We start from the raw sequence: 12871 nt of genomic DNA, 5'->3' as shown, positions 1-12871 counted from the left end.
TACCACATTTCAGTATCTGTTGTCTTAATTGCACACAGTTAACTTTAGCATGGTTTCTGAGTGCTGACTCAGTCTGTAGTAAAACAAAATAATAATGAAGACTTATAATGTGCACATATCCACCCTGCTGGGTAATCAAGGCGCATGATGCCTGATCATTACTTACATTAGGTTTGCCTGGTTTCTTCGTGGGCTTCACAGTTGCAACATCAACAGCGTCTGTGGGAGTAATGAAGTGCAAGAAATAACAGTTTTAGTAACTGTATATGGAAGTGTCATGTACTCATTCACAATGATAGCAGGCCTGTGTGCTTTGTTTTTGAAAGGGCAAGGGCACCAATGCATTTTCTCCTTGATAAAGGGCACCCTTTGAAGAAATTGTCAGCTGAGGTCTTCAATTCAAGCATCTGAAAACAGACAACTTGGGCGACAAGGGTGTTTTTTCTTCCATTATTCTCTCGCCACTTTGACGACCAATTGAGTCCAAGTTTTTACAGGTTTGTTATTTTATGCATATGTTGAGATACAGCAAGTGAGAAGACTGGTCTTTGACAATTATCAATAGTGTCCAGTGTCTTTAAAGCCAAGGGATGAGAGTTGACAGAGAGAGAGAGAGAGTGTTACCTGAACCAGATGGTGTCACCCTGATGCTTCTCTTGTCTACAGTAAGAGATGTAGTACTGTCACTCAATGTGTTTCCAGCCAGTGTGCTTTTAATAGCACTCTCTACATCAGATGCAACGGCAGTTGTGTCCTCACTAAATGTAATCTCTGTTGTGACAACAAGACTCCCAGCAGTGATTGAGACTCCAACACAATCCTCTGCTTGGCTGGTTAGTTCATTTGTTCGCAAGGAGGCTAGGAGCTAAGTAAGAGAAAACAAGTCAGACAAATCAGAAGATTATCAGAAGAACCAAAATAGAAAATGTAGCATGAATCTCATCCTCCAAGCCAAAAAAAAAACCTCAGCTTAACCATTAAGGTCTACCCCCATAGCTTAACTGAGTGAAGTTTGATTTCAAATCATTTCTTTATCATCAAAACAACTAAGAGAGACAAAAAATTACCAAATTTAAATAGGTATGGAAACATGACTAAATCACAAAAAAAAGCTACTTTGCTCATTCCATGAAAATTCAAAAGTAAGGAAGATGTAAATGAAAAGAAAAAAAAGATTCATATACTTGTTTTTGTTATAACATATAAATTATCAATTAAAACCCACAGGGAAACTCACTGGGTAATATTTTAAAGTGATTTTGAGGGTTGAACAAAGAATTGTCTCGAGTGGGATTCGAGCCAACGACCTCCGGATTAACGTTCCGGCGCTCTACCAACTATGCTATCTAGCCCTATGTTGGTGATTCCCTGACTGCCGCTTCCCAGGTTGTATCGAAATTCGGGTGTGACTCCCGGCTACATGGCAGTTAACAGTTGTATGGTTTCTGACTGGCACCCCCTTCCATAGATATCGACAAAATAGAGACACCGCCAATATAGGGCTAGATAGCTCAGTTGGTAGAGCGCCAGCACGTTAATCAGGAGGTCGTTGGTTCGAATCCCACTCTAGTCAATTCCCTGTTCGGCCCCAAAAATCAGTGAAGTTTGACTTCAAATCATTTCTTGATCATTAAAACAACTTGGATAGACAACAAATGACCAATAAGTTATGAAAACATGACTAAATCACCATAGTAGCTTCATTGAAAATTCCAAAGGAAGGAAGATGTATGTCAAATCAGGGCTCGAATTTCACGCTGGACCGCAGGCCCGAGGCCAGTAATTTTAGCTTCGGTCCAGTAAACTTTATGCAGAACAAGTCCGGCGGTCTTGTGTGTTTTTTTATGCATACTAATATAGTTACTATTACAAATAATTATATGAAATATATTATCTTTCATTAAAAAATGTATTTGTCGTCAAATCAGTGTTCTGAGCACGCCTGCCGAACGTCAATCCGTCCTTTTTTCACGCGCATCAGGCTGCATACAAGTTTTCCATTCAGTTTACTCATGCCCACACCTTTTACATCTACTCTCAAACCATTTATGTTTATGCACTCGGGGAGTGAGCGAGCGGGGACGAGGGAGTGATGTGTTGGTACCCGGCGCGGCGGCACACCTTAGTACAGCGATGTTTGTTTACCACTGACCATGTGTAAAGTCTGACACCTTGCAAAGGAGTGTTGAATTTGCATTAAGAAGGTCTGGTTGCAATACCACACATACCTGTGTTGCATGGATTAAAAGTAAGGTCTTGTTGCCAAATGTCTTGCTAAGTATGGCTACCAACAGTGATGAGCTTCTGACTACTGCTGTCAAATTTTTGGTCAATCTTTTTTTGACTATCTTTTTATGAATGCTGCACGTTGCAGTGTTTTGTTGGTGATTTGCCTGTCAAATCGGAATTTTTTTTTTAGGCGGCGAGAATGACGTGAAGTAGGTATATGGAACTTTATTGATTGGGTTTCACAGCAAAAAAAAGCCTCCTAAGGGATGAAAAAGGCCTGCTGTTCTATCGTGTTAAACTTTTTTTCGTAATAAAATTTTGGTCCAGTAAAAATTCTGAGCACCAAGCCCTGCGGTCTTGTGGATTTTTTCCCCAAATTCGAGCCCTGCAAATGTCAATACATTATTTGTTTCTATAACAACATTTAATTTAAAAAGATCATATTTGTAGTAGGGTAGATAATCTTAAGCCATAGACTTACAACAGCACAGACTGTGTCAAACACTTCCAGTGACTGTCTTGATTCAGGATCTGCATGTGCCGGCTCAAACACTGCTTTCTTGTCACCAATCTTGTTGATCCTGATGGTGTTATCAAACTTGGGCTTGGTTACAACTACACCTGAAATGACAACAAAAAATAATCAATTGTTATTAAACTAGATATTGATTAAAACAGGTTGAATCAGGTATTGATCAGTTATCAAAAAATAATTTGATCATTTTAATCAAATTGTAACCCTTTTTACCTATATTTCAACTTTCAACTACAATGTAGAATATAAAATGGCATTAAAACTGAAATGATGACTGCAAGTTTTTATTAAACTAGGTTTAAAGGCAGTGGACACTAGTGGTAATTATCAAAGACTAGCCTTCACAGTTAGTGTATCTCAACATAAGCATAAAATAACAAACCTGTGAAACTTTGAGCTCAATCGGTCCTCGAACTTGCGAGATAATAATGAAAGAAAAAACACCTTGTCACACGAAGTTGTGTGCATTTAGATGGTCGATGTCGAGACCTCAAGTTCTAAATCTGAGGTCTCAAAATCAAATTCGTGGAAAATTACTTCTTTCTTGAAAACTATGGCACTTCAGAGGGAGCCGCTTCTCACAATGTTTTATACCATCAACCTCTCCCCATTACTCGTCACCAAGACAGGTTTTATAATAATTATTTTGAGTAACTACCAATAGTGTCCACTGCCTTTAATCAGGGATGACTGCAAGTTTTTTTTATTAAACTAGGTTTAATCAGGGGTTGATTAAACCAGGTTGAATCAGAAATTGATTAAACCAGGTTGAAACAGGGATTGATTAAACCAAGTTGAATCAGTGATTGATTAAACCAAGCAGAGTCAGTGATTGATTGAACCAGGTTGAATCAGGTACATGACTAAACTGTACATACATGATGGTCTACATGTACATTGAAATAATATAAAAGATGTTAAATTTGCATCAGCGATAAAGAATATTTATTTTGGTTTTTACCCATACACCGATATGTGTAAGCACTGTTTACTCAGTACTTTTCCGAGTCCTGTGTAAATTAATGTACATTGAAGTTAATAGTAAGTGGCAGTACATGTATATGTCTAATCTGATGTTGGTTGCTCAGGAACTTCCTCCTACTTTAATTCATAATGAGACATTGTCCCAGAAATGTTTTCATAACGATTCGGTATGATGCAGTGACTATAAAAATAACGGATATAGCGCTGGTACCAAATCTGACAATGTTTGTTCATGAACATTGTATTGTAGCGTCAGACATTCAACCTTAACTTAACCCTTTTCAGTACGGAAGTCACATAGGAAAAAACATACAAACTCGAGTACCCTGGGGACCATGTTTAGTTTGGACACTCCTACGTTCAATACTAACCGAGCACAAACATAAACTGTACATATTGATATGTACATTATGTACATCATGTACATACATTGCTCATAATACATAAAAACCTTTCACTTGTACTGCAGGTGACCAAACATGCATCCTCAATCCCGGCAGATAAATAAATCTACAGACTAATAACAAAAAAAGGAACTTACAGCAAACAGTTTCATGTTGAAAGACAGGCAGAAAGGGACTAACATTTACTATCTAGAGCTTTGGGGAGTGAGGGTAGAAAAAGGTGGAATATTAATAGCACACTATACACTGCAGGCTTGGAATTTCATCTTTGAAAGGCCATTTTCTTTATTCAAAGGGCACTTCCATTAGTCAATCTTAAAGTCTATGGGGAACTTTGGAAGGGGCACCAAGGCCAAGACCAGGGGCAACGGAGGCCATGGCCCTCCCTGGCCTCTGAGTAATTACAGGCCTGCACTGTACTGGTTTGTAAGTTGGCCCATCACAACGGAATCAAGGAAATACACCTACATACAATTCAAACCGTACTTTTTGTAATGTTCATCTTTTGACCGCAATACAAGTTAATGTTAACTTATTCAGCTGTTTATCTTAGTACTGATTTATTCACGAAGGATGACTAAAGGTTCTTGTTACAGTGTATGTGTGATTGAGTAGTGTGTATAGAAGGTTGTATGTAGTTGGTCTCTCCTACAGTTGTCTAGATGTGTCTTAGACACGAATGATATGTGCAAGTTTGGAGGTTGGTGGAAAATCTTACTGTATACATAAATCCCTTCTGACTCCCAGTTATCAAAACCAAGTCATATGGTTCCTGATCTTTTTGATACTTTGTAGCAGTTTGGTTATGGAACAGTCTTTCAGAGGTTTGTTTTAAAAAAACCTGGTGAAAACATATCTGTTTACTTTGCACAATCAGTGATTTCCCTTACAGCGCAAACATGAAGGTACCGCAAGGTGATTTCACTGATGCCCTTTATAAGAATGGTTTTATTATAAATATCATTATCATCAATCTGTATCTGTGTCTTTCCTGTTATGGCTTTGTTCAGCATGTTAGTTGTGTTTGTTCAGGTACTTCCCTACACCCATAACCTCATTTGGCTGGATGCTACATAGATTGTGAAACCTTAAAGTTCTCACCATGCAAACTTGAAAGTGAAGCTATAGGCATTGTTATCTTTGTTGAAAAGTAGGTCAAGTCATACAAAATGGTTGCATACATCTCCAGGATTGAACTAACCCAATTTTAATATCTTACAAAAGTTTAAATCAAATAAATGACACGTTTGGTTTGGTTACTAGGGCACCAACCAAACTTCATTATATTTGTGTGAAATGTCATTAATAAATAACAAACAAAAAGAGCCAACAATAGTTTGTTGACTTTTCATATAATGAGGCTCGTTCGTACAGGGATGTAAAATGCTGGCATATTCACTCAGGCATTACGGCAAACTTTGTATTCAAATTTGCTGGAAGAACAGCCGGTTTATCATTCAGAGTTTCTTCTTCAGCTCTCAGGTGAAACTTCTCTACGCTAGGCTTGCTATCTACTGAAGTGAGACTTACGCAGTCCGCTGACTGGGGTGAAACACATGTCATACCACACCAGGGATTTATGATCAAATAAATATATGAAAGGTTAGATGTAGAAAACATGTCAAACAAATTAGTTTAGTCGAGTTCACTATATTTTTAACACTATTTTATACTGCCTTGCTACGAAGTGAGTGATGGCAAATGTTGGTGTATGCCAGTGGTTACACGTTTCCCAGGGAAGGAAAGTGTAGAATGTACATGAGGTAGGCTAGGCATTGTACTACACAATATTGAAAGGCACGTTCTCTCACTTTGCACTTATAATATAGAGAGAGTGACAATATGGCCACCCAGTGGCTTCTGTTTATTACACTTCAAGGCACTCCAGGCAGCCTCCAGGAGTAATATATGGAAGACCTCATTTCTGTCTTTCTAGACTAGAAATACCCCAAATCTAATGAGAACCAGTTTGACAGTAATTCACTAGTAGTACACTGTACATTGTACATTAGACGTAGCCAACCAAGATGGTTGATTAAAACCATAACACCGGGGCCCAATTTCATGGCTCTGCTTACCATTAGCAAAGAATTGGCGCTTACGTAAGGAAGGGAAATCCATGCTACGTCAAGCCTACTTCACTGGTCAGCAGGGAATATTTCAGCTTGTGCGCGTGCGTGCTCCACGTTGCTTGGTATGCTTACACAGCTAGCACAGAAATTTAGCGCTTGCCTTGCCATGTAAGCATAGAGCAAGGACCAGTGTAAGTAAGCAAAGAATGGTGATCATATTAGTGCAGAATTTGGTGGTAAGCAGAGCCATAAAATTAAGCCCTGTATGCAGCAATATGCTGAGTACAATAAGCTGTACAACACACTTCATTACACATGGTCTAAGCTAACCAGCATTTTCATTATATCCACAGTATAGTGATGGTTATATTCAATTTAAGACACATTTTATTCAAGGACATTCGTATAAAAATGTGGTACATCATGCATGTGTGAGCATAAAGCCTGAAAATAATCATCCCGGTTGGGTTCATGGCACCAGGCCGACTGCTAGACTGCATAGCGCAAGGCCATGATGCTCTGGCATGGATAATTTTAACCACTGTAATTTCCTGCATCAATATAAGAAGTTGCTTTTATCTGACTGCAGGTTAGTTAGCAAAAAAGTCGCTTGAGATCCTTAAAATGATGGTCACTGTACAATTGTATGAAATCTAACAACCAAATAATCCGTTCGTTCATCCAGGGTACTTCTACACGAGTTATTACATGTACTTAATTTCAATAATGTCTACATACTACGTTATGTAGTTTTTTAGTGCAAGCTATGAATGAATGAGGAAACTACAAAATAGAAATGATGGGAACCATGTGCAGGCTTACATTAGAGGTCATTGTGGGGTATTTTTACACAATGGAATAATGGACCTCACAACGGTTTTCTTTGTTCAACTTGGACCCCACAGAGGAATTCTTTATAAAGGGGAATAACAGACCCACAAATCAAATCCTTAAGATTGGTTGTGTGTGCGAGCTGAGTATAAGCATTGTGTAACAACAAAAATGCCATGAAGCAGTGTCTTCAAAATTGTTTTGTTTTTAAGACAAATAAAAGAACCAATGTTTTACTGAAAACTTCCAGATCTCTTCATGTTACATTTTAAGTGTCATGTATCAACACACTTTGACCCAAGTTTGGCGACACAATGACCCCAGTTTTGCGACCATGACACTGATTGGCGCCTTGGCGGGCCTCTGTGCATATACCTCGACACTTGAATCTTGTTTTGGGTGTTTTGGGTGTACTGGGCCGAATACACTGAGTACCTAACACTACGCAAGAATAGTACCGAGTAAATACCTTACTGCCCTTGTCCTTTCAAAAATGAAGCATCTAGGCCCCTGTAGGCCTGAATATGGGAATACACATTATTACCAACAACCAGAGTTCAGCCAAGCTCAAATACATGTGAAAAATGCCTGCTACTTTTTATGACAAAGCATTTATTAGGTGACACATTTTCTAAGGATGTGTGTGAGTTCTGTTTTGAATGTGTGACTGGGGGAATGTCTGTGAGATTTCCTTCATGTGGAATAAATTAGATACTCAGTGTGTGTAAACATATGCTGATGGTATTGAATCAACCAAACCATTGTTAAAGTGGAAGGCATTACAAAGAAAAATGTCACACCGTGATTCTAAGATTTAGTTGGTTCTGTAAGACCCCAAGCTGCGAATCCTTGAGCGGGTCAATGGTAGGGATTCGATTGTGAAAGGTGTGGGTTGACTCAATCTTTGTAACCGGTAAGCTTATATTCCAAGTGCCCTTGGTAATATAAGCCTTATATCACGATTGGTTGAAGCATGGTTAAAAGGTGGTTAAAAAACCTACTTGGTAAGTACGTGTACATGTATCACAGCAGCTGGATCTTGTTTATATTCCAAGTGCCCTTGGTACACTAATAATTATTATATCATGATTGGTTAAAGGGAGGCTTTACATGTACCTTATTAATGACAAGACCATGGTAGTAGCACTGCAGCTGATGATAATCTATAACATTTTTAGGAGCAATTTCTTTCAATAATAAGGAATGTGGTTTTAGAGAAAGAGATTCATAAACACTTGAATCTGAGAAACAATTCTGCATGAACTGATTCTCCAAAGACTTTTCATTCTTCCTGTATGGACATAACCGTTCCAGATATTCAGGGATATCTCAAAAAGCTCCCACCCTTTGAAATGAAATTTTCACAGGTTAGTTTTATTGTATCATTTATATGGAATTGAAACAATTGAACAGTTATCAAAACCAATTTGCCTGTAACAGTAAGGTACAATCAAGAAGGACAGACTTGTACATGTATAACATTGATTGGTTTGAAAGATACAGGCAGTATCGATGGCGAGACTACACGTATAGTAATACCATTATGAAACTGTAACTCAGTAGTTAAGTTGAGTTTGCAGGTTTCTACCTCCATGGTCCCACTGACATTATGTGGCCTCATTAGACAGCTGACAATACCAATCCCATGGAAGGCCATCACCCCTAGATGAGCAGTTGGGCCTGCGAGGGTACTCTATGGGGTTCTAGTCTATTATCAATAGTAACTAGTACAAGGTCCCTCTCTACTAATTCACCATGATGATGTACTACATTTGTAGAATACCCAGGGAAATAAACAAATGGTTCGGGTTCAATGACAGCCACTGTAATTTTTGGAGTAATTAACCTTGGCTAAAACATTAACTCATCTCACTTTTGAAAACAAACAAAAATTGCTGATACAGGGTGGTATTGTTTTCAAACAACCATTATTTCTCACTCTCAGCATTACATAGATAGAAACACACGTCTGTATGCTTTGTTTTTGAAAGAGCAAGGGCATCACCTAAGCATTTTCTCCTTTGTAAAGGGCACCCACCCTAAAAGGAAATTGTAAATATATAGTGCTTTTAAATCAAAGTAAGAATCTTACTTAAAATGATTTTTAAGTCGCAAATTGTTTTTCTATACCTTACATAGTGACAACATTTAACTGTGAATAAGATCCCCTGTATTGATACTACCTCTAGCTCTATGATACTATCTGCCTCTCTGAAGCTACCTGCATTACTACACAAGTTACCGTCCCTGTGGCGCCTTACTTTACAATGAAACAAGATCCCAACAAGCCACCATGGACCCCCAAAGAAAAACATTACCAAGATTATATTTTCAACAGGGATGTAACTAGACCCGGTTGAAGTGGAAATCAAATCTGTTGCAACTAGTTTGAAGGCACCACCATTGAAAACAATGAAATAAGAGACTCAAAACCATATTTTGAAAAACAATATGAAACCAGACCAGGTTGATAAGGATGTATATAATATGCACAACCCAGACTTCCATCAAAATGTCATTTTATAAAGAGCAAAAAACTTTTTAATGTTAACTTTATTTCTTCATCTATTGTCCCATGTTTAATTTTACGTTATTATATTATTATTACAAAAAGAAGTCTTGGTGTATATAAAGGTGCACAGCCACAATCATGGTTACACTTTTCGTTACAAAGAAACCAAATGAAGAACAGATAAATATTGAGTAACTCTTTGCAGATCTTGTATTCAACAAACTCAAGCACTTCTCAGGCCTGATACTTCACGGAGGCAACAAAGGTGATTGCCTCCATGCCCCCTGTTTAATTCCTTCAAGCCCTTGAAGGCTCCCCTTGAAATTTACAATTTCCTCACAGGGTGCCCTTTACCACGGAGAAAATGCCTTGGTGCCTTTGCCCTTTCTAAAACAAAGCATACTGGGCTGCTTTTTATTCATCTTTGCATAACAATTCTAAATTATACATAAATCATCATACGATCAAAACTGATCATATAAAATGGACACGGAATAAGTGTGTAGCCATGATTGTGGCAGTGCACCAATGCAAAGAGCTTAAGATCATTGTGGTCATGTAGCTGTTTTGGGCAGAGTGAATCACCGCATTGATTTCCTGCCGTAACTCCTTTCTCCCTAGTATATCTCTGCTGACACTCTGGTTCCTTTCTATCTTTCATACAATCCATTCTATCCTCAAACTTTATTATCCCAAGCGGAATATATCCCCTCTTCTTACTGCATGAGTTGCGCATCCAAAAGACAAGTAGAAAATGAAAGGAAATTAGATTGACAGCCAGGATTTGCAGTAGAGTTATTCAGCTGTAACTAAGTTATCTAACCAGTATTCTCATTGTGCCACAAACCGGCTTTGTGATACTGTAGCGAGGCATGCCCTTTTGTAAAAGTTAAGTGTCTAAAAAAGAAAGAACCCTGGATTCAGCATTCTCAACTCAACTGCAGCACCCCTCCACAGTGCTCTGCCCTTGGCAGAGAGACTGACTGGCAATTTAGAGGCCAAATATTTCCCCTCTAATTACGTTAAGGATCTCTAAATTGAGTCACAGCAATGTAATTTACTTACGTACTCTGTGAATTTATAGCATGTTTGTCTGGGCTTGAGGGCAACGTAATCTCCACATTCATATTTCTGAGGAAACGTTCCCAAAATGTGTCAACCCTTTTCAATTTAAATGACGTACATTGCTTTAATCTTATGGCAACTTTAAAGGGACAGTGTAGGTACAGTTTCTGCCGTAATGTAACTCATAGACAACTGTTTCCTCAGATAATCGCTCACTTTCAGACGTCATTACTTCCAGTTGAAATGTTAGAAGAGAGGATTGGACCGACTTCCACTTCCAAACTTCAGGTTTAATCTCTCTGATATATCACAGTAGCACACATTAAGAGCCAAGATGTCTCCTACGAATAGCTGTTATAGTTTCAGAGGAATTACAAACTTAACATCTTAATTGAACAGTTGTAGAACTATCATTTACAAAATACATTCCTTTAAGTGGCTACTTCACTTCTTTTTGTCCTTTGGATGGGACGTAAAGCCATTAGTCACGTTTGCTGTGTAACTCACGCAAAAGATCCCAGTGCACTTATCGAAAACAGAAGGGGTTTGCCCCGGTGTGATTGGCAGCATATTGCAACACAGCAATATGTAAAAGGAGTAGGTCTAATAATAATTCAAACGTAGTCCCACATACCTTCCAGGAAATACTGTATGTTTAAAAAGCATCTTGAGCGTCACTGGGCGAACGGATACGCTCGCTTTATAAGAAGCCACTATTATTATTCTTCTTCTTTAAGGAAAACAGAAAATCAGCAAAGAGGAAGAAGTCTGGGAGCCGAATCCACTGGTATGCAGTTTATCATGTATGTACCTTTATCATGGTGCAGCCATCTTGAATTTCTCCATAGTGATATCAATGTTACCAAACCGAGGCTGGAAGAACAAACTAGTCTGGTTCCTAATTGCAAGATGACTATTAGCTTGCATTATTGTTATTCGATACAAGAAACATGACCAATATGGAGGCAACATGATAAAGGTCTATCAAAGCTCATATTCTGCACTTATATTAATCAAAGAAGTGGTTAAATATTAGAAGGCTTTTTTTACTGTACCTGAAGTGCGTATATGTACTGGCGTCCCTTCTGTGGCACCAGACCCTTGCTCTCCCAGCTCTCCTGGTGCATCTGTAACATAATCCTCATCATCTATATCCCCACTACCCTCAGCAAACACCAGATCGGGGTCTCCTTGTGCCTGCAAAAAGCAAAACAAAAGCAACAATTATGTTAAAGGCTAGTATGTACATCTTTGGTTTAGGAAATTTAACAAAATAAACAACCTTTGACAATTTCATCAAACTATGCAGCTATAAATTTAGGCCTGTATACTTCGTTTTATAAAGGGCAAGGGCACCAAGGTATTTTCTCCTTGGTAAAAGTCACCCTATGAGGAAATTGTAAATTTCTACTGGAGCCTTTAAAGGGCACCAAGGCAATGACCAGGGCATACAGGCAATTGCCTTTGTTGCCTACGTGAAGAATCAGACCTTCAAAAACAAAAAATCTGTTATTCATAAAACAAAGCTTAAAATTGTATTGGAATATATTTCTGATTAGCCCCTTCACTCTGAGCTAACAAATATTGTGTTGGCCTCTTTCCTGTTCCTGATCCGTCCTGGCTGGAGAAGGATTTCGAGTAGACGCCAAAAACCAACGCGGTGTACAGGGAACTGTAGTGTAATATTTATTTCTATGTATGTGTGGTATTGATTTAGACTGTGGTGAACAGACATCCCAAGGCAAAACATGCAGTTAGTCTACTCTAAGAACAACAAACAAGTTCAATCTCAAAAATGCATACACGTTGCCAAGAGTTTTACATCAAGATGGCTAATGCTGCAAGCAATATGGATTGGACATCAGGCTACGTGTAATTTATCAATCAAAAGGGAGAGGAGGTTTCCACCCCTGATTAAATATAAAACCAACAATACAAATCCACAAAACTTGGGTAGTTTCATTTCATAAATATTTCAAGTTTGTCCAATATAAACCAAACAAAAAATACAAATTCACACAGCTTTGGTGGTTTCATTAAGTAAATATTTCAAGTTTATCCAAATAGGCCTATTTCATGGTATCTACAAAACGTCAGCAGAACATTGAGATATTATATATTGACAAACATTCATTTATTTATTCAGTCAGACTCTTAAACTAGAAAACAATTCAATGCCTTGAACATTTGTTTAAGTTTCCTCCTGTAAACTTGTATTTGCTTGTAGGTAATCAGTTCT

At 38.2% G+C, this 12871-nt stretch overlaps 1 protein-coding gene across 1 annotated transcript in view; it reads right to left on the bottom strand.

Annotated features, from left to right (window-relative positions):
- LOC139949624 (uncharacterized) overlaps window positions 1-12871 on the bottom strand; it is a 47584-nt gene that overhangs the window by 6719 nt on the left and 27994 nt on the right. Inside the window, exons 2-5 of the mRNA XM_071948063.1 lie at window positions 11688-11829; window positions 2711-2850; window positions 625-865; window positions 167-219 (exon numbers count right to left, since the gene is read on the bottom strand). Coding sequence (XP_071804164.1) covers window positions 167-219; window positions 625-865; window positions 2711-2850; window positions 11688-11829 — 576 coding nt within the window. The remainder of the gene's footprint in view (window positions 1-166; window positions 220-624; window positions 866-2710; window positions 2851-11687; window positions 11830-12871) is intronic.

This window comes from Asterias amurensis, chromosome 17 (assembly GCF_032118995.1).
Source record: "Asterias amurensis chromosome 17, ASM3211899v1".
NCBI classification, from domain to species: Eukaryota; Metazoa; Echinodermata; class Asteroidea; order Forcipulatida; family Asteriidae; genus Asterias; species Asterias amurensis.
The sequence above is the reverse complement of the archived record's forward strand: the minus strand, read 5'-3'. Positions and strand labels throughout refer to the sequence as shown.